At 40.8% G+C, this 21433-nt stretch overlaps 3 protein-coding genes and 1 long non-coding RNA gene across 4 annotated transcripts; all 4 read left to right on the top strand.

The window, feature by feature from the left end:
- Positions 1-34: 34 nt before the first annotated feature.
- On the top strand, positions 35-7308 carry ddr2b (discoidin domain receptor tyrosine kinase 2b). Its single transcript, XM_077615308.1, has 17 exons — positions 35-152; positions 470-564; positions 1244-1346; positions 1424-1661; positions 1748-1895; positions 1987-2089; positions 2769-2952; positions 3029-3269; positions 3349-3414; positions 3808-3944; positions 4028-4235; positions 4923-5137; positions 5210-5340; positions 5774-5992; positions 6075-6309; positions 6536-6685; positions 6845-7308. Exons 2-17 carry the CDS (start codon positions 489-491, stop codon positions 6968-6970), a joined length of 2580 nt encoding a protein of 859 aa, XP_077471434.1. The 5' UTR covers positions 35-152; positions 470-488; the 3' UTR covers positions 6971-7308.
- A 421-nt stretch (positions 7309-7729) lies between these two features.
- hsd17b7 (hydroxysteroid (17-beta) dehydrogenase 7) lies at positions 7730-10755 on the top strand. The gene is made up of 9 exons (XM_077615672.1): positions 7730-7869; positions 8540-8743; positions 8823-8915; positions 9009-9123; positions 9690-9884; positions 9998-10102; positions 10192-10248; positions 10338-10436; positions 10530-10755. Exons 1-9 carry the CDS (start codon positions 7835-7837, stop codon positions 10620-10622), a joined length of 996 nt encoding a protein of 331 aa, XP_077471798.1. The 5' UTR covers positions 7730-7834; the 3' UTR covers positions 10623-10755.
- Positions 10756-11281: 526 nt separating this feature from the next.
- On the top strand, positions 11282-18005 carry LOC144085966 (SERPINE1 mRNA-binding protein 1-like). The gene is made up of 9 exons (XM_077615671.1): positions 11282-11650; positions 12209-12413; positions 12493-12663; positions 14016-14087; positions 14277-14351; positions 14573-14750; positions 15489-15554; positions 15669-15854; positions 16363-18005. Exons 1-9 carry the CDS (start codon positions 11413-11415, stop codon positions 16420-16422), a joined length of 1251 nt encoding a protein of 416 aa, XP_077471797.1. The 5' UTR covers positions 11282-11412; the 3' UTR covers positions 16423-18005.
- Positions 18006-19118: 1113 nt separating this feature from the next.
- Positions 19119-21412, top strand: LOC144086102 (uncharacterized). The gene is made up of 6 exons (XR_013304342.1): positions 19119-19266; positions 19450-19535; positions 20722-20838; positions 20904-21020; positions 21086-21202; positions 21267-21412. It is a non-coding gene; the product is annotated as an uncharacterized LOC144086102 (long non-coding RNA).
- The last annotated feature ends 21 nt before the right edge of the window (positions 21413-21433 follow it).

Raw genomic sequence — 21433 nt, 5'->3', positions numbered from 1 at the left:
AGTGTTATTTTCTCAGTTTCTTTCCACCAGCCTCCGTTTCCTCTCCCTCTCTCACTTCTTTTCCCTCTCAAAAAGTCCAGAAGAGGCCAACGACAGGAAGATGTGGACTATTTGCTCAGCCTGATGACTTCCTAACAGGAAAATAATCACAGGTAAACCCATTTCATATTTTGGAGATCATTCTTTTAATTCTTTACTTTATGTTTAGCTTCCATCCTTGCATCGACGCAACATACGTTTCCATCATACAGTCAAATTAGCCCATCACTATATTGGAGAATGCCATTGTTTTCTTTCTATTTAATGTATTCATAAGCCTTCTTGGCTAAAAAATAACACTATAAATTCACAAATTGGACAGCAATGAAATCGTATTTGCGTCTTGAAGAGCAAAGTAATGTATCCAACCAGAACATGACGGACTGTAGGTTTTACCCTTCAATTTCTGCATTCTTCTGACATAAAACAGGTGTGAAGTCACAACAGTCATGGGGGGTAATGAGGTCACCCGCCATGTTGTCTTTGTCCTGCTCGTTGCCACCGCACACTGTCAAGTTAATCCAGGTAGGTATTCATCTTGTTCTCTTATCTGTTTATCTGCTGCTGCCAATAAACGTACAGGTTTTTTGGACTTTTTTTTTAAGTGATCATGTTGATAAGTTGCCAAAGTGATCAAACCACACAATGCAGATGAGACACGTGATCTTAAAATACCTTTTGCACAGTAACATGAAGGCAAAAAAATAGAGGAGATGGGATTAAAGTAGTGTGTGCGCGTGGTTTTCTCAATGTAAGACAGCAAATACAGTCCAAACAGGGAGACCTTTCTTTCACAAGCGGTTTCCAGGCGTAGTCGTGGGCAGTCTCCCCACTTTGAATATTTTCACAACCTAAGGCGTTGTTGTCCTGCTGCTTCAATAGAAGACATTTTATTGAGGAAGGGCCTCCAAATAGAAAACTGAACCGACTGGTTTACTATATATTTATGATTCTGTCACAAAATAAAAAGCTCCACACTCGAAAGCCAAACACGGGCCTCACGTGGTTGTGGTGGAGAAAGAAAAAAAAACGCCGAAGGGCACCTACACAGTTACACCTCTGTTCCGAAGAGGAGGCCTTGCAGGGCTGCCGGAAGGGGAGCGCGCCGTAAAAGCACGCTTCCCTTGTAAATACATGGACTGTATACAAACCCTTAAGGTATGTGAATGTTTTCATGTATCAAGGATGCCTTGTGTGCTTGCAGAAATGTGTCGCTATCCACTGGGTATGGCTGGTGGGCAGATTCAGGATGAGGACATCTCTGCTTCCAGTCAGTGGTCAGAGTCAACTGCTGCAAAATTTGGGAGGTACATACTTGACTGCTTCATCATTGTCATTTTCCAACATGATTAAAAAATAAAATCATCGTCTTTATGCTCGGCAGGCTCGATTTCGACAACGGGGATGGAGACGGTGCTTGGTGCCCTGATATTTTATCTGAATCAGATGGCTTTAAAGAATATCTCCAGGTGGACCTGCGCTCGCTTCATTTCATCACCCTGGTGGGCACGCAAGGGCGCCACGCCGACGGCATGGGTAATGAATTCGCCCAGCGGTACAGGATCAAGTATAGCCGTGATGGCGGCAATTGGGTGGGTTGGAGCGATCGAAAGGGGCGGCAGGTGAGCACCCTGGGGGGGTCGTTGCACTCTTGTACGGAGAGAAGAGTGGCTTCAATGCGTCAATTGAAGAGATTTTCATCCACCAGGTTATTGAGGGCAATCGAAATGCATACGATGTGGTGCTTAAGGATCTGGAGCCGCCTATTATCGCACGATATGTTCGCTTCATGCCGTTAACTGACCACTCGCTGATCGTGTGTATGAGAGTGGAGCTCTACGGTTGCGAGTGGCTGGGTTGGTCCTCGTCTTTGGCTTTATTTACTCCTAATGTGGGTCTGTCGGTAAAACAAGATGCTCAATCATTGTATCTGTTTTTTATTTTTAGATGGTTTGATGTCGTACAGCATCCCAGAAGGGCATCGGATGAACTACCGAGGCCTGGACGTCTTCTTCAATGACTCTGTGTATGATGGTGCATCTGCCGAAAAGTGAGGAAATTCAGCATTTAACCAACAGGGGTGCAATCACCAATTTTTGAATGATAGGATATCGATTCTTGGATAACTTTTATTGGATTGGATAACTTTATTCATCCCGTATTCGGGAAATTTCATTGTCACAGTAGCAAGAGAAATGAATTTTAGACATAAATTGATAGGTAATAAGTAAGTTAATAAATAAATAAATACATGAATAAATATATAAATAATTCTTAATATGTCTGCCTGATTTGATTGAACGCTTTCATGTTCAGAATATGTCTTTTTAAACCCATTTTTAACACACATTTAGGTCATTGCCTGTTAGTGACGACAGTAAATGTCCCATTCACCCCTCCCAGTCAAAATGGATAGGACATTTCGGGTCATCAATGGAACTGAAACGTGAGGATTGACAGCCAGTATTCCCAGTTTAAATTGTATTATTGTTTTATCCTGGGATATTGATTCAAACTGACTGATCACATTACACCGACATAAACTAGTTGGGTTTATAACAACTGTCTAAAAAAATGTTTTACAAAATGAAACAGAATTTTCAAATGTAATTCAACAGATACAATCCATTTGTATTGATTGGGGATGACAGAAATTGGATGGTATTTATTGTCAGGAGGCCCCATTTTTTTCAATTTGATTTGCTGCTCTATTTATTTCTTCCTACCAGACTTACAAATGGTTTGGGCCAACTGAGCGATGGAACCTGGGGTCTGGATGATTTCTTCCAAAGTCATATCTACGGAATGTGGCCGGGGTACGACTACGTCGGCTGGAGCAACAACAGCTCTCCCAAAGGTTACGTAGAAATGACATTTCAATTCGACCGCGTACGAAACTTCACTTCGATGAAGGTAAGAAGGGAAAAAATCTAGAGATTCATCTCATGTGGAAAATGTTCACGACTCCTTTTCCGTCACTTGTCTTCAGGTTCACTGCAATAATATGTACAGTCAAGGGGTGCGGATGTTCAAACAGGCCAGCTGTTATTTCCGATCCAGCTCAAATTGGGAATCTGACCCGGTGACCTTCAGGGGAAATGTCGACCACGTGAGCCAAAGTGCCCGTTTTGTCACCGTTCCTCTCGGGGACCGGACGGCCATCGCCATCAAATGTCGTTTTCATTTCGCTGATCTCTGGATGCTGTTCAGCGAAGTTGCCTTCCAGTCAGGTGAAAGTGGATATTCAGGTCATGTTAGCTCCACACTATTTCTGTCCATTGTGATTTTGTTTTTGTGTTTTTCTCTCAGGCTCAGCGGTATACAACACTTCTTTGGCTCCTCGAAAACATGGTCACCCAACAAACACTCTTCCAGGTTTTATTTGATTTTATATATATATATATATATTATATATATATATATATATATATATATATATATATATATATATATATATATATATATTATATATATATATATATATATATATATATATATATATATATATATAAATATCTAGCTGGCTTTTCTATGGAAGCAAATACTGCTCTCTTCTGGTGGTCTTTGGGATTCCTTAATCAAATTAACTCAGGTTTTTAGTCATTTAAAAAAAAAGCAAAGATAACCCAGTCTCCCAGTCAAAATAAGGTTGGACGTCTGTCACCGTCAATGGCAGCCAATACGTTAAATGAGTGCCCTATAAAGGTTTAAGCTCTAGACATTACTGTAAACTTGTGCAATTCAAGTCTCATTTAACGTATTATTTAGGAGAGGATCCAACTCACAAAGTGGACGACAGCAATACAAGGATCCTCATTGGCTGCTTGGTGGCTATCATCGCTATCCTTTTGACCATCATAGTTATCATCCTGTGGCGGCAGGTGTGGCAAAGAATGCTAGAAAAGGTGTGAAAAGGTCATTCAAGTGCAATTCGGGAAAGTTCGCTTAAAACTAGTGACTATCCTCCATTTGTTTTCATCTCACAAAGGCATCACGGCGAATTCTGGACGAGGAACTCACGGCCCGCCTGGCGTTTCAGACTCAGGCATTTTCCTTCCACCGTTCCTCTTTGTCCTCCTCTCTCTCCACCTCCAATTCCACGTATGAAAGGATCTTCCCGCTTTCCTCGGACTACCAGGAGCCTTCTCGCCTCATTCGAAGACTGCCTGAGTTTTCACATTTCAACGAACACATGGGTGAGGGCCGAGAAAATGACTATTTAGAGTGAATTTTGTGGACCGATGGTCTAGTGGTTAACGCGTCGGCCTCGCAATTCTGGGATCGAGTGTTCGATCTCAGGCTCGGACCTTCCTGTGTGGAATTTGCATGTTCTCCCCAGGCATGTGTGGATTTTCTCCAGGTACTCTGGTTTCCCTCCACATCCCAAAAAGTTGCATGGTATGCTGGTTGAGAATTCTAAATTGCCCCTAGGTATTAGTATGAGCGTGAATAGTTGTCTATCTCCTTGTGCCCTGCAAATGGCTAGCCACCAAGTCAGGGTTCCCCTACCTAATGCCTGTAGTTGGCTGGGATAGGATCCAGCACCACCGCGACCCCTGTGAGAATAAGAATGGAAAATGAATGAATAAACAGCCAATTTTGGGGGGAATTAAGAAATTGTGAGAATATTCCCCATTTAAATTCTTTCCGAGAATTGTATTTCAATTCAGCCAATCCTTTAAAGAAATACAACATTTGATTTTGAAATGAATGATTAAATGGTCACTTTCATGGAAATTAAGAGATTGTGACAATATTCCCCATTTGAATCCTTTCTAGGAATTGTAGTATTCAGTTTCAGCTAATCCATAAAAAATACAACATTTGATTTTCTGCTCTAATATCAAATTAACCACTGCATGCATCTGTGTTTTCCATATTAGGACCAAGCAGCTCGTACAGGGCACTTGCAGCTGGGGGTGCCGATGGTGCCCCGCATTATGCAGAGGCAAACATCATCAACCAGCAAGAGTCAGAGAGTAATTCCATCTCATCGGTTAATCTCGATATCTTTGCTGGCGTGGATCCATCCATTAGAGAGTTCCCCAGAGACAAACTCACTTTCAAAGAGAAATTAGGAGAAGGTCAATTTGGAGAGGTGCATCTAATTCGCTGTCACTTTTTATTTGGGATGTTTGGAAATACGTTGTAATTAAAAATGTTTTCTTAGGTGCACTTGTGTGAAGCAGAAGGCATGCAGACCCTTGTAGATGATGAATTAGTATTTGGAGAAGGGCATATGGAAGCACCTCTACTAGTTGCGGTTAAAACACTGCGCAAAGATGCCAACAAGAGTGCAAGGTAATCTTTTTTGAACACAAAAACAAAGACGGCAAAATAAAAAGGAATCGTAGCAGTGCCAAAATTATTTTTTTTAAAGGAAGAAGAAGAAATAAATAGACATAAAGGCCTTGCGACTGAGTGCCTTCCAATTCAGGGTGTCCCCCAACTGGTGCTCATAGATGGCTGGGATAGGCTCCAGCACCCCCTGTAACCTTTATGAGGATAAGCAGTTCAGAGAATGAATGAAAGACTTTTATGAATTGTCTGAGCATTTTAATTTGTTGTGGTAAAATATAACTTTAAAGTAAAAGGCCAGGAAAGTTCTGGATCTAAGTATCTCCTGTATTGTCTTACTCCAGTCAAATAACATATATACTTTCAAACATATCAACTATGCATGAAAGTCAGACAAATGTATCCCATTTCTATTCTTTATCTTATCATATTTTAGGAATGATTTCCTGGAGGAAATCCGAATCATGTCTCGCCTTAGGGACCCCAACATTGTCCGTTTGCGAGCTGTGTGTATGGACACGGACCCTCTGTGTATGATCACTGAATACATGGAGAACGGAGACCTCAACCAGTTCCTCTGCAATCTCCGGCTAAAAGACGTTGAGGGGGGAAGTGAGGAAGGACAAAAGGAAAATGATGAGAAAAATACAGTCGGGTAGGTTTTTATCTTTAATAAGGGCACTTTAGTTTCAGAAATTGTTGATTGAAAGAGCCTCTTCCTGCTCTTTGGGCTTTAGCTACAGCAAACTGATAGACATGGCCATGCAGATAGCTTCTGGCATGAAGTACTTGTCCTCTCTCAACTTTGTCCATCGTGACCTGGCCACACGAAACTGTTTGGTGGGAAAGAACTACACCATCAAGATCGCCGATTTCGGCATGAGTCGCAACCTGTATCGTGGCGATTACTATCGAATCCAGGGACGAGCCGTTCTTCCGATACGATGGATGTCTTGGGAGAGTATTTTGTTGGTGAGTGGAAACTCTAAAAAAACATAAGTGACTCAGTCTAGTGCTAGATGGAAGAAGAAGAAGAAAAATGTAAACAACATCGGGTCGTTTTGTTTTTTTACCCTTGACTCACTACTGCTGACAAGAAGTCCAATAGACACAATAGTTTTAGTAGAATTATCTGCTATAAAAAGTGCATCGATGTAACCTTGAGATGAATTATTATCCCTGTTTATCTGATTTACAGGGTAAATTTACTATGGCCAGTGACGTGTGGGCCTACGGGGTGACTTTGTGGGAGATCTTGACGCTCTGCAAGAAGCAGCCGTATTCCGACCTCTCGGATGAGCAAGTCATTGAAAATACAGGCGAATTCTTTCGGGACCAGGGCAAACAGGTGTGCATTACAACGTTAAGCCTGTCATATATACTTGAACCTCTTATACAGAATGAATGACCGTACTTTTGTGTCACCACAATGCCACAATATACTGAAAATATGTACAGTGTGTCATTTGGTGTTCTTCAATGACAATATTTTCATTCATATTTCCAGGTCTACCTCCCTCAGCCACCACGTTGTCCTGATAATGTTTATAATGACCTGATGCTGAGCTGCTGGAAGAGAAATGCCAAACAGAGGCCAAGCTTTCAGGATATACACAGTCAGTTGGGGTCATAACAAGTGGGGCATTGACTTTCTGCCCAGTCAGAAATGCTTTGAGATAATATGGAATCTTAGTCAACCTTGCAAATGTTATCCGGTTGTTTTTAACTACTTTGCGACAAAGGGACTGTATGTAAAAATTAAACCGAGTGCAATTGAATATATCCATTTATGGAGACTGTGCTCATTATGATTCAATAAGTGTATTTATTATTTGTAATGCCTATTCATTGTCTTTTTTTACAATTAATAGTTATTATTCTTTGTGTTTGAAACATTTATGTAGCTTACATCTTAGTATTTGCTGTACTTGTATGTTTCAAATACATGTATTATTGATACTATCTTTTCAATAAAATGGATTTAGGTTACAGAGAGATTGAAAGTAAATCAGATTTTGTTTGAATTAGATGTATGTATATCGTTTGTTTTTGCCTAAGACATAAAATGATTTGTCCTTGGGTTTGAATCCTATGCTTTGATGAACTTATTGATTGATATTGAAGTCTTATATCATTTTATCTAATATATAATATCATCTTATCATTTTATATCCATGATGAAATTCGGCACAAAACAGACCCTTTATGATTTTTTTAAGTGTTTGAGTGAAACTTTCTTTAAATGAATGGATAATTCAACTCCTTGAAAATATATTTTTTAATGGGCGTGGCCTTTTTGGCTTTCGTCACTTGCCGTAGTCTGATTGTGATTGGCCAGCCTTTCACGCCACGTCCCAACTCTCAGTCGTTGATTGGCTCCTGCTTGTTTACACCGGAATCGAACCATGAGACCCGTCCAAAGTGTACCACCTACTCGCGCAGGTTCTTTCTTTAACATATAAATTGTTAAAATAACGGGAACGATCATCATTCTGACATGGAAAAGGTTGTCATTGTAACCGGCGCCAATAGGTACGTCACATATCGGCAAAAAAGTGATTGTGATCAGTAGCAAACAATGGTCTCGATTAGATTACTGTGGTAAATGAAATGAGAGTAAATTTGCAAATGTGGCTTTAGTTTCATTTTCTGTAAACTTTTGGGTTGTTGTTTTTAAATCAAGTTACATTGTTGTTTCATTCATTCATTTTCCTTAGCGCTTATCCTCACAAGAGTCGCGGGGGGGGGGGGGGGGGGTGCTGGAGCCAATCCCAGCTAACTATGGGCATAAGGCAGACACCCTGAATCGGTGGCCAGCCAATCACAGACAACCAATAATACCTAGGGGCAATTCAGAGTGTTCAATGAGCCTACCCTCCATGTTTTTGGGATGTGGGAGGTACCCGGAGAAAACCCACGCAAGCCCTCGGAGAACATGCAAACTCCATACAGTGAGGACCAACCTGGGATCAAACCCACGACCCCAGAACTGTGGGGCGGACATGCTAACCACTCGGCTTACGGGTGTATTGTTGTGTAAAAAGCATTATTTCAGACAAAGTGGATATTATAGTTATTATATAGATGAAATTAAAAAGGGGGAACAATATGAAGAATCCATGTTTAACAAAACTACAGGCAAAGACACCAACCAAATCATTATTTTTGTATTAATCTTTTCCATTTGTTGTTTTTTTTGCAGTGGGATTGGTTTAGCCTTGTGTGAAAGGCTTCTCACTGAGGACACCCAGCTCCGTTTGTGTCTGGCGTGCAGGAACACGCAACGGGCCGAAGCCGCCCGCTCTGCCCTGTTGGCGTCCCACTCCAAGGCCCGGGTGGACCTAGTGCAGCTCGATGTGGGTTCTATGCAGTCGGTGTTCCGAGCTGCGCAAGAACTCAAAGCCAGGTTGACGCTTGTATTCAAGCTGACAAACATACACTGAAACGCTTGATGGTTTATTTTGATTTCATTTTTTTCTCCACAGGTACGAAAGAATTGACTTCTTGTATCTAAATGCCGGAATAATGCCAAATCCACAAGTGCATGTAAATGCTTTTTTCAAGGGTTTGTTCTCTAGGTAAAATTCCAATTCATTATGGAATTTGTTAAAGTTAAAGGGCATTTTTTCTTAATGCCTGCTCTAATGTCATGTGTTCCATTTCATCACCAGAAACGCCATTAACATGTTTGCAACAGCAGAGGGTCTTCTAACGCAGCAGGACCAGCTCAACTCTGATGGTCTGCAGGAAGTTTTTGCCACGAACCTGTTTGGTCATTTTCTCCTGGTACACACACCAAAAAAATATTATCCTTTTAATTACAGGCTTTGTTTGCTATATTAAGACCAACTACACAAAGTTCATTAGGGTTCAATTAAGAGAGTGACGTTTTGCTGTCCCCTGTCTGAGGGGGACATACCTGTCAATTTTGGACTAAAAGCCCCTACTAAATGATTTTAAGGTGCACTACTGGTTTTTGGGAAAATTGAAATATTTTTGTTGCGCCTTATAGTGCGGGAAATACAGTACTCTACCGTTTTTATTCTTTCAGTGCCATTGACGAGGCTAGGCGTACAATCATATAGATATTAAATACTTAACTCTTTAAATTAGATTTCTAGAAGTAAATATTGGTACTTTTTTCCAATACTGTGCCTGGATACAACATTTCCTTATCGATACTTGCATACCTTTCGATATTTTTGACAACCCTACTGAAAGCCGACAGCTCAGCGGCATGTAAAAATTCATAACTATACACGTAAGCAGACTTTAAGAAGTAGCAGCTTAAAGTCGAAAAAAATGTCTTTTTTTTGTTAGCATTATTTTTGATTATGTTATTTCTGTGTTAGGTCAGAGAGCTGGAACCGTTGTTGTGTCAGGCGGGCCACACGTCACGTCTCGTGTGGACCTCGTCAAGCAACGCCCGGCGGACTGCCTTCAGTATAGAGGACATCCAGCATAAAAGCGGGACGGAACCCTACAGCTCTTCCAAGTATGCCTCCGACATGCTCAGCGTGGCGCTCAACAGGCATAAGAACAGCCAGGTTTGCTTTTGCTCATCACACGGGTCACTGACTCCACTATGAAGTTTTTTGACATTACTGTACTCACTTGTCAGGAAACGTTCTGTGTCTAAACATTTCTTTTTTTTCACCAGGGGCTTTTCTCCTCCGTGATATGCCCGGGGCTGGTCATGACCAACCTTACTTTTGGTATCCTTCCCTCCTTTTTCTGGACTTTAATCATGCCAATCATGTGGCTGGTAAGCATTGATTTTTGCAGCCAATGTTACCATTGGCCCCCTCGCCCATTTTTTTCAAGGCATCATTTCTTATTTTCTGTGTTGAGCAGATCAGGATCTTCACGAATACGTTCACACTCACACCATATAATGGAGCTGGGTCATTGGTATGACGATGTCACTAAACCTTGCCAAAATCATATACAAATTAAGCTCTTACAGTATTTTTAATATACAATTCTATGGACTTGCCCAGCATTGGCTGTTCCTTCAAACGCCGGAGTCTCTGGATCCAAGGGCAAAATATCACAGCTTAACATCAGGATTTGGTGCAAACTACACACAACCACGGCAAGTAAGTCTCTCAAAGTTCAGTGACTAATCAGTTGATGCTGTCAGGGGTGCTGCTTCTTACAAAGTGCTGTTCACAATGTGTGTGTTCTGTTAGATGGACATCGATGACAATATGTGTGACGTGCTTTATGAAAAGCTTCTACAACTGGAGAAAGACATCAGAAGAAGACTCGCTGACTCCAATTAGGTTTAGCGTGATGACATAGTGTATGTCATGGAAGTGGTCACCCAAAGTTGTGCAGGAAATAATTGCACAATTACACTTGGACTTTAGCTTTCTGTCATGACAGATATTAAAATGTCCAATTCAAACAATCATACCTAGAGGCAATTTAGAGTGTTCAATCGGGCTACCACGCGTGTTTTTTGGAATGTGGGAGGAGAACCCAAAGTACCCAGAGAAAACCCACGCAAGCCCGGGACAACATGCAAACGCCACGCGACCTGGGGTCAAAGCCAGGAACCCCAGAACTGGGAGGCCGACGTGCTAACCACCCATCCACATGGCCGCCGGCTCTCGTTATAATATGTAAAATATTAATACAGGTATTTAATGCTGTTATTTTGAACAAGACTTTAATTTGGCTGTTATCGACTTGGGTGGCTTTTACAAGGCAATTTGGGCTGGAATCTGCCTTTCCGAGTTGGCAACCCGATCGGTAGCAAAGCAAGCGAGCTTTTGAGACCTCCCCACGGGCGCTCAATCAAAACAATAAGAGGAGAGGTGTTCATAGGCAATTACAAAAGCAGATTATGTACTACTATATTTGATCTAATGCATGTTGTTATATAATGTCAAAAAAAGGCATTGCAGACGGCCGAGCGTTGAGATTGGCGGGCGCCTCCCTGTGTCCCGGATGTTGCTCGCACCGGAAGAGAAGGGGCCGCTCTCCCAGCCATCTTGTGGCCGCTTCCAGCGAATTAATCGCATCGCGCCTCGTCGAATCGGCCGTCATTACAGCTGAAGGGGCGCCATCATGCCGGGCCACCTGCAAGAAGGCTTCGGCTGCGTCGTTACTAACCGATTCGACCAGTTACCGGACGATGAGTCGGACCCGTCCGAGATCCTCAAAGCTGCCGAAAACAAGAAGAAAGAGGGCGCCGCTGCTGCCTCCGCTAAAAGCGTTGCCCAAGCCGCCAAGCAGCCCAAGAGGGAGTCGCAGAAGGACATGAAGATTCCGGTCGTGGATAAGGATCCGCTTCCTGATTTTTTCGGTATTATTTGCTCGTATTACTAGTCCCATTTCAAATGAAATTGACATTGAAGTGAGTAGATATGCAGTATTGCAATGTGTTATGATACACTGGAACGCCATTCTTGGATAGAAGTCGGAAATGTCATCATTTTGGAAAGATGATTTTTGAACAAAAAAATGGAATGTATTTTATAGTTATATTTGCCTTTTGGGTGTGTGTGTGTTTCTTCATTATCAGAGGCCCGAGAAATCTGCAATTCGGATATTTAAGTATTGAGTACAAGCGTCTTTCATTTGAAAGTCAATTTTACTACGATATCTTGTTTATTGCTTTAAGCTTCTACTCTTTAAGATATGCTGTTGTATTGAATAGATTTGTTTAAACATGTCCAAAATATTTCAGTAATAAATTATTACATTACATTCATTATCAGTGCCATTGGTCATCATGAAATATAAAAAAGTCAAATACAGGAAAATACACAAATATGCTAGATGAGCTTATTGGCTAAATCATCATCAGTGCTCGAGTTCGGCACTCTGTTTTTCACTGTGCACCTGCTTGTCTGATTGACAGGTGTCCGGCGAGCACGTCGAAGGCCAGAGCAGCAGCAGCAGCAAGGTCATCAGGCCTCCCAGCATCCGGGGGCCCACGGGGATGGGCGACCCGTAGACAAGAGGCCAGACCGCCGACCTCCTCGTGAGCGACGCTTTGAGAAGCCCGCCGGCGCCGAGGAAAAGCCCGAGGGAGGCGGTGGCAGTGGTGACTTCTTTACTGACAAGTTAGTAATATCGCCATGACACCGTTTTTACAAACGGAAGATCGCTTTGGAGCTTTTCCTGATTGTTTCTTGCCTTCAGGCCTCCAGGCGAGCGGCCTCCAGGTGAGCGGCCTCCAGGTGAGCGGCCCCCAAGAGGACGGGGAGGCGGCCGCGGGGGACGTGGTGGACGTGGCCGAGGCATGGGCCGAGGAGAAGGCTTCGAATCCCGCGGCAAGCGAGACTATGACCGACACGGCAGCACTGACAAAATGTGAGTCTTCAAGTACAGTGGTACCTCTACTTACGAAATTTGTTGTTGTTGTTTTTTTTTTTGTAAGTAGAGGCATATTTTACATTGAATTAGCATAATTCATTACACAATATTTAACATTAGCCATTATAAACCCTTTAAAAATTATAAAAGTGTAGCGCAATTTTGTATTTAATATTTGTGTTTCTCCAAAACAGCAAAAGTATAGGAAAATTATTTATTAATGATTTATTAGAATGCCGCCACAACAGCGAAACAATAACCGATCGAAAGCACCTCTCAGTTCAAACATGCAATCGCTGAAGGGTTGCTTTAGATCAAATCTCTCTCCTGCTTGCTTGCTCGCTTGCTCACTCGCTTACTCCCTCTTGCTCTTTCTATCGTGACTCACGTTGGTGCCATGTGGCCATGTGATGCTCCTTGTGGTGGATTCATGGACAACAAGGTGTTGTGAAGATAGCTATGTAGAGTGGGTGTTGCTGGAAGGAGTAAAACTAGTTTAATAAATCATGATTTGTTGTCTCTTTAAAACGATCGGCGGGGGCACATTGATAAGTAAAGGGATTCAAAGTATTGCAACGCATTGCTCGTTCGTTGGATTGTCAACCCCCAGCACCCCATATTCTAGAGCAAGGGTGTCAGACTCGGGTTGGTTCGCGGGCCGCTTTAACGTCAACTTGCGGACCATAAGCTTGGAAGAGTGACTGCATATTCTCAACCTCGGTCACAGTCTGCAGAAGTTCCCCATCATGTGGAAGACTTCATGTGTGTGGTTCCAGTTTTTGTTTTTGTTTCCATTTACTTTGATTTGCTTTGTACTTTTTGCTTTTGTTTTGTTGTTCTGCGGCCTTTGCGACTGTACTGTCTAACTTATATTTATGCCTTTTCCTGCTACTGTCACAATGAAATTTCCCGAATACGGGATGAATAAAGTTAACCAATCCAATCCAATTTTAGATATAATATTTAGATTTTTTTATATAAATTGATTAAAAGAACTGGATTAAAAGTTTTTTATAGATCTAAAACATTTTTTTTAATAGCTTTTTTAATATATTTTTAGATTTTACAAAATGATTTTTGAACTAAAAACACAGAAAGAAAATGATTAAAAAATTACAATTATTGATTTAAAAGGGGGAAAATCACGAAATTTAATATACATCTATACTCTTCATTTTAATTTGATCCTAAAACAGAAAGCCGGCACTCATGATTTACTTTCCCGGGCCACAGAAAATGATGCGGCGGGCCAGATTTGGCCCCCGGGCCGCCACTTTGACACATGTGTTCTAGAGTATTGTCTGCTTGAGTAAATATGTTAGCTCACATTTGAAATGGTTTTGCCTCAGGAACCAGAGAAGCGACGAGAAGCGTAGCAGCAGCAACTCACACAGTTGGGCAGATATGATAGAAGAACGCAGGTGAGCACTTTCCTTCATTAAACAGTATAACTATGGGTTCCATGTGTCTAACAAGTTAAAGGAGTCACTGACATAATGGACATAAAGTACAATTAAATTTGGAAATGTTTTTTTTGGGGTGGATGATTGTTCGACAACTCGGTGAAGGTTTTGTAAATGAACAATCTTGTCTTTTTTTGCACTCTCCAGTGGGACTGAACCCACTCCTGCTGCTGTGACGGCACCAGAGGGAGAGGAACAGGCCCCTGCTGGCTCTGAGAACAAGTGAGTGTTCAATTCTTGTGAGGGAATTCTCGTCACACCCTGATATCAATGGCTTGTCCACGTGGGACCTCTCTTAAATCAGCTTGACTAGCTTTGACACTTCTGTAATGACTCCACATTTGCCTTTTCTCCGCTCTTATTTTCCTCTCTGAAATTAAAATACTGCATTTTAAGAACTAAGAGGGGAAATTTTGACACCTAACCACCACTCCGCTCCGCAGGGAGAACGAGGTGGAAGAAGTCAAACCCGAAGGTCCCCGAGAGATGACGCTGGATGAGTGGAAAGCCATGCAGGACAAGGAGCGCACCAAGGTGGAATTCAACATCCGAAAGCCTAACGAGGGAGCGGATAGCCAGTGGAAAAAAGGATACGTTCTGCACAAGTCCAAGAGCGAAGACGTGAGTGTCGTCATTGCAGCTTAAAGCCAATAGCAATATAGTTCAATGTGACAAAGGCTTATGGCAATATATTAGGGAATGCTTGTCAAACTTTTCCCAATTTTAACAGATGACTGAAAACATCAGATGAAGTCAAATTAAATACTATATTTATTACATGATACTCCTCTCCCAGGCTCAAAATGCCACAGGACTTGACTTTAGTGTCTTCCATCTTATAACAAAGATTTTCAATGGCTTAATTTTTATTTTGTTTTTATTTTGACCACACAGTAACTTTGCCTTATTACCACTTACATCATTGAAACTAAGGAAAGATATCAGGAACCTTACTATTTTAACTGCTTTAACCCTAGAATGGTAACCCTCTATTTCAGGGGTTACCTTTCACGCTTCTGAAATAGAGGGTTACCATGGTTACCGGGGAAACAAATGGGTACCCTTCATTGCACTGTCTTGCTTAGGACCCATTTTTTCCCCGGTAACCATGGTAACCCTCTATTTCAGAAGCGTTAAAGGTAACCCCTGAAATAGAGGGTTACCATTCTAGGGTTAAATGTTGAATTAAAAAAAATAATTTGCTCCCATTTATGTGATAGACACACATAAGGCTAAAAAAAGAGCCTTGTGTGGCTCTGGAGCCACAGCTTTCAGCCATATATGTTCAATAGCATTGAAAGTCTTTTTTTCATAATTGTGACTGTGAAACTCTATATTGAAATTTTCTGCTTTTTTTAGAGGCCTGTTGGAGCTTTGATTGACAACACGGAAACTGAAGTCGACGCACAAACTCTGTACCAAAAGGTGATTTGCAAAAATGTTCATTTTCAGACATGGTGAATGTTGCTATGTCAGGACATGGAATTTGTATTAAAAATGATTTCTGGCCAACGTGATCTTTAAATATTTTGTGCGCAGGGCGTTCCAGACGAATCTTCCGACCACCACTTTCGCAAACCGGCCAACGACATCACATCTCAGCTGGAGATTAACTTCGGAGACCTGGGACGCCCCGGTCGCGGACGCGGGGGCCCTCGTGGGGGCAGGGGAGGCCGCGGCGGGGGAGGCGGCAGGCCGGCGCGTGGCGGAGGGCGCTCTGAAAAGGTGAAAATGTGCTCACGACAGCATGATGATACTAAGCGGGTAGAAGCGACCATGTGGAAAAGCTGCTGTGGAACTGACCACTGCCGACCTTCCCAGTTCAAATGGATTAGCCATCGGTTCATTTATAACTCAGTGGCACTCAAACAAAAGCATTCAGAGCCAGTCCTCCGAGTTTAAATGAATTGGACATCTGTTAATGAGTTAAATACTATAAAATTTTGAAGTGGGGAAAAAATACAGTTTTTTGGGTGCCTTTAAGTGTGAATATTTCTGTTTTTAAGTATTTTAATTTAGTTCATTTGGTCATTTTGATTTTTATAATAACATAAACATATAAAAATGATGAATGAATTTACAATTTACAAATTTGCTGCATAACTGGCATCCACGGATTCAGACATTGTGTCATGTAAGCTACATTTAATGTAAAAAAATGCTTGCATTGTGTAAGCTTATTACGAGATTTTTTATTTTTTAAATCCAACCACATCTCTTGTTTTCCCACCAGGCGAGTGGGGTGTCAGTTCCCAACGTTGATGACCCCGAGGCCTTCCCCGCCCTGGCTTAAAGTCTACCGTGTCACCAACAGACCATTCATCAGCCCCTTCTTCCCAATTTACAAGGCCTGCATGCTTACCACGTTCTGATATTTAAAAACATTGCGAGAAAAAAAGACCGTCATCCCCCACTCGCATCGCCAGAGGATTTCAATTTGACCTCTTTTAAATAAGATCAAGACAAAAAAAAGTGGGAAACGGACCTCTTGTTACAAGTGACATTTTGTATTTTGAAAGATGAAAGCAGGGATGTTTTCATTCCTCCCCTAAAGATTATGCATAATTCAGTTTGGAGTTTGTTTGCGCTGCTTGAAATTATGCCTTTTTGCGATTTTTAGGTTTCATGTGTATCATGGCCAACCTTTCAGGGTCCTAGAAGACTTTGATCTGGAGTGCTTTTCTTCCCTCCCCGTGTAACCATACACAACTGACGTGGTAACACGACACTACATATGAAACGTGTTTTGGATATCTGAAGTATGACTTCAATTGCATTTGAAAAGTGTAATTATCCTGACGACCCGTCTCCTTTTGAGAGGCACAAAATGAGGACGGGTAACCAGGCAACCAAGATATCCTACTAAAATGAAAAGCTTATTTTTCTGCTTGTTGTGCAGTGAAGTAAATGCCTCTTTTCCTTTTATTTTTTAATTATTATTATTATTATTGTTACATTTTGGGGAATAGTTTGCCTGTATGGGTGGACCATTCATTGGTTAGTAATGCTTTTTATTCCCTGAACCATGTTGTGCCGCCTATTTGCGGGGTGTGTATCTTTAGGCTGGTCCTCTTAGCTCATACGGACTGTACTACTTGTAAATTTCAGGACCACTAAGCAAATGCGTTTATTTTTATTTCAAATGTTACGAATGTGCGACTGTATGTGTGATTTCTAGCTACCTTGAAAGTATTTGTCTGCTACGCGTGGTCAAAACCGTCAGCAGGTTCTCTCCTAAAGTAGTTTAAAAGAAAAAAAATTGTCAAGATGGCAACTTGGGAACGTGTGTAATGTCCAAACCATCTCAAAATGAATCCCACACATTTTGAAAGACCATATATTGTTGTGTATTTTATTATTTTATGAGTGCAGCAGCACTACTGCATGTCTGCTGTCGTAGAACAATCTTGATCTACAGAATGTAAACTATTGTTGCGTTGAGCCACCTGTGTCAGCATCGCCACTGAGCGTCTTATTTTAATGGGAGAAGCTGAAGTGTAGCAAAGTTAAGAGTACTGCCTTGTACTTTTAAATGCAGTACTCTGTTATGACTTGATGGTGAGACACTGGTACAGGTGGCTGTTGAAGCTTTTTTCTTCTTACTTGTATGACTGTTTGAGCCACATGACGTTAAAACTTTGTGTATACATCCCTGTTCTAATAAATTGCTTTAGACTTGTAAAATGTACTCAAATAAGAGTCCACTTTCCATTTTGAGTCACTTATCTATAAAGCCCTCAATAACAGCAAGGGCTTCATAGCTGGTAAAGAAAAAAAAACTAGTGAAATTAAATGTGAATTTTGGGGCAATTGTGCTATTTTTGAAGTGGAATACGATACTGCAATTCTGAATTAAACATGACTGCCTTTACGTGATTTAATTTTCACTTGTTTTATATATAAAAATGATTGTAAATATATAAAACTGATATCCTATACATATATGTATTAAATTGAACGCTTTTATTGTCATTATGCAGGTATAATGAATGTGTGTGTATATTATATATATATATATATATATATATATATATATATATATATCTATATATATATATATATATAGATATATATATTTATATATATATAGTCAATTTCTTCTCCTCCTTCAGCCATTGCGAGTTGACAAAACCGCTATTAAATCAACACATCAATATATATGCTTGTGCAGCTCGCTCCAGATACACGTTGGTAGCTCTGGCTAGTCCACTTTATCACTAGCCAATCATAGTTGGTGAAAGCGTTGACGTATCCCTACGCCTGTGATAAGGCCTTGGTGTCACCAAATCGAATTCTGATTGGTTAAAGCAACAGTCTTATCGACGCTTGGTTAATGGAGCAGAGCCTACAGATCTGATTGTGAAGATCTTGAGGCAGAGTTCTGACCCTGGCAACAAATAATGGCTGAAATGTGATTGGTTAAATGCTTCAATATGAAAACACACATCTGGAAGCAGTGCAACTCGGGGGGAAAGCAATGAAAGGAAGCTAACAGACAATTTGGAATTATTTAAGAAGTATTCATGGACAAAATATGATTAACATCAGTCTGTGATTCCGATATTTCTTAGGCCAGCAGAGAAGGCCTGGAAGGCCCTGACGGCACACCACTGCCAAGTACTATCATTTAAATGTCTAGAAGTAAAAAACACTAAAGTGCATGTCATCACAATGTTCATAATGTGCAATATTGTATTTTAAAGGATTAAAGCCCAACCAAAAAGTATTTACAGCTCTCCCCACTGACTAATGCACGTTATGAAGAAAACAATGTATTTTTTAAAGTATGAAAGCCCAATCAACACGTATTTACAGCCCCGCCCCACCCACTGACTAATGCATGTTATTATGAAAACAATGTATTTTTTTTAAGTATTAAAGTCCAACCAAAAAGCATTTACGCCCCCCACACACACACACACACTGACTAATGCACGTTATTATGAAAACAATTTATATTTTTGTGTGTCTATTTTTAATAGGCGTGGCCGAGGTCACAGTTCAAATAGCCGACGTCAAACCCAAAATGGTTGATGAGCCAGGAGGCAGCACGGGCGTGCACTGCAGAGCAGCTCAAAAGTGACGATTTGCCGAAGAAAGCCTGACAAACTTCTCACAGGACGATGCAGCACATTCGGTACGTTGTCATTTGGGGATTTCGAAGCCCCAGTTCTCGTCTTAAGAGTGATAAGAGCATGACTCGTTGACGTGATGTAGCCCCATGTGTGTGCAGACAGCAAAATGTTTGCAAACAAATTGGCTGCATTGCGTTACCGATCGCTCTTTGTTTAAAAAGAAATCATTCCATTGTGTGTTTCAGTCCCTCAACGAGCACCGACTGCTGGGAAACATCAAGAATGTGGCCAAAACGACCAGAAAGGGGCATCTTGTCGACGCCATAACAAAGTGAGTCATTTTTAAATTGTTCCGATTTTCTCTATCCGTGTAATATTTAAACATCAGCGTTCAGTATTCAAGGCTTTTTGCAATTGGCTCGTTTTTCATCATGATACATTCAAATTTTGAATTAAAACTAACTAACTTGTTGTTTTTTAGTAGCAAAAACCTGTGGATAAGTCACCCACACAAATGCCATTAGTGGACGTGTAAGGAATAAACAGTAATCCCTCGATTATCGCGGTGAATGTAGACCAGACATGGCTGTGATAAATGAAAAACTAAAGTAGAGTCATCCCTATGCAATTTAAAAAAATACTATAGTGGCAAGTGTAGGAGTAGCTTCTGCTTGTGAGTTTCACATCTTTCTGAACTTACAAATAGTAATCAAACATAGGCTTTGTCATCATTGACTCGACAAAAGCCTAATTGTCATCATACCCAGATAACTGCATATGACGAAATTGGTAATTGAAATAAAATAAAAATTCTGCCATGTAGTACTAACTGTGCACTCAAATAGATTCTATACTTTTACCCCGTTAACTTTCTTAAAGACCTCAGGGCTTGGACTGTTTCATTTTTAGTTTTAAATGTGTTTTTGACAAAACCTAAGAACATTTATTCAACAATAGTGCATTTTTGACTCTTAAACATTTTTTTCCTCGGCATAAGACAAAAAACAGACTCTTTTTGGATTTTTTTTTAAGAATGGATTTGAAATAATTGACTGAAAAACTCAAGGCAGAAGTAGGATTTATTTATTATTTTCATGTAATTTGTACCTTGTGGGCCCCTGTCCAGTGTGTTTTTTATATTTCCCACCACATCAAGATCCTGATTATTTGTTTGTGGAGGAAAACATGAAAAATAGATGTTTTAGTCTCTCTGCAGCAGACTAAAAGAAAACCAGACCATCAGGAGTGTCTAATATTGCCTTTTGCAGTGTCTGAATAATGGGTACCCTTTTGATGTTTTATAGAGAAAAAAAAGCTAAATGTAGGATTTTTTTAGTTAAATTTGACTTGATTAGGCCCTAGTCTGTATTTCTTTATGTAACTTAATCTATCCTGCCTATGTTGAGAGAGCCTGACGCACCCCCTCATTTCTTGGTGTTACGCCAGAACCTATCTCCAAACTTTTTCAAAATAAAAGGGAAGACCTTGTGAATTGACCCCTTTTTTTTGTTTTCCAGAATTCCACAAGGGGGACAAGGTTTCCTGCCTATGTACAGATAGGCTGATGCACCCCCACGTTTTTCGGTGCTGGTGGTTATGCGAGAACCTATCTCCAAACTTTTTCAAAATAAAAGGTAAGACTTTGTGAATTGTTTTTTACTTGACTTTGTGTATTGACCCCTTTTTTTTTGTTTTCCAGAATTCCACAAGGGGGACAAGGTTTCCTGCCTATGTACAGATAGGCTGACGCACCCCCACGTTTTTCGGTGCTGGTGGTTACGCGAGAACCTATCTCCAAACTTTTTCAAAATAAAAGGTAAGACCTTGTGAATTGTTTTTTACTTAACTTTGTGTATTGACCCCTTTTTTTTTGTTTTCCAGAATTCCACAAGGGGGACAAGGTTTCCTGCCTATGTACAGATAGGCTGACGCACCCCCACGTTTTTCGGTGCTGGTGGTTACGCGAGAACCTATCTCCAAACTTTTTCAAAATAAAAGGTAAGACCTTGTGAATTGTTTTTTACTTAACTTTGTTTATTGACCCCTTTTTTTTGTTTTCCAGAATTCCACAAGGGGGACAAGGGGAGTTTCTTCGTCCATTTGAAAATGGATGAAGGCAGAACTGAATTTTTAAAAATGCTGGAGGGCCTGCGCGAACCTATCTCGAGAGCCTGTTTTTCTATGTCAAAATAAAAGCTTTTAAATGTATACGTGTTTGTCTTTAACAAA

This window comes from Stigmatopora argus, chromosome 12, assembly GCF_051989625.1.
Source record: "Stigmatopora argus isolate UIUO_Sarg chromosome 12, RoL_Sarg_1.0, whole genome shotgun sequence".
NCBI lineage: Eukaryota > Metazoa > Chordata > Actinopteri > Syngnathiformes > Syngnathidae > Stigmatopora > Stigmatopora argus.
This window is presented reverse-complemented; position numbering and strand designations above follow the sequence as displayed.

What these genes read in the sequence shown, in the direction of transcription:
- ddr2b (XM_077615308.1), top strand. Translation starts at nt 489, where the DNA reads ATGGGGGGTAATGAGGTCACCCGCCATGTTGTCTTTGTCCTGCTCGTT. An exon ending in ACACTGTCAAGTTAATCCAG is followed by an intron (nt 565 to 1,243) that starts GTAGGTATTCAT and finishes GTGTGCTTGCAG; the next exon opens with AAATGTGTCGCTATCCACTG. An exon ending in CTTGGGAGAGTATTTTGTTG is followed by an intron (nt 6,310 to 6,535) that starts GTGAGTGGAAAC and finishes TCTGATTTACAG; the next exon opens with GGTAAATTTACTATGGCCAG.
- hsd17b7 (XM_077615672.1), top strand. Translation starts at nt 7,835, where the DNA reads ATGGAAAAGGTTGTCATTGTAACCGGCGCCAATAG. An exon ending in TGTTTGGTCATTTTCTCCTG is followed by an intron (nt 9,124 to 9,689) that starts GTACACACACCA and finishes TTTCTGTGTTAG; the next exon opens with GTCAGAGAGCTGGAACCGTT. An exon ending in ACTACACACAACCACGGCAA is followed by an intron (nt 10,437 to 10,529) that starts GTAAGTCTCTCA and finishes GTGTTCTGTTAG; the next exon opens with ATGGACATCGATGACAATAT.
- LOC144085966 (XM_077615671.1), top strand. Translation starts at nt 11,413, where the DNA reads ATGCCGGGCCACCTGCAAGAAGGCTTCGGCTGCGTCGTTACTAACCGA. An exon ending in CACGGCAGCACTGACAAAAT is followed by an intron (nt 12,664 to 14,015) that starts GTGAGTCTTCAA and finishes GTTTTGCCTCAG; the next exon opens with GAACCAGAGAAGCGACGAGA. An exon ending in GATATGATAGAAGAACGCAG is followed by an intron (nt 14,088 to 14,276) that starts GTGAGCACTTTC and finishes TGCACTCTCCAG; the next exon opens with TGGGACTGAACCCACTCCTG.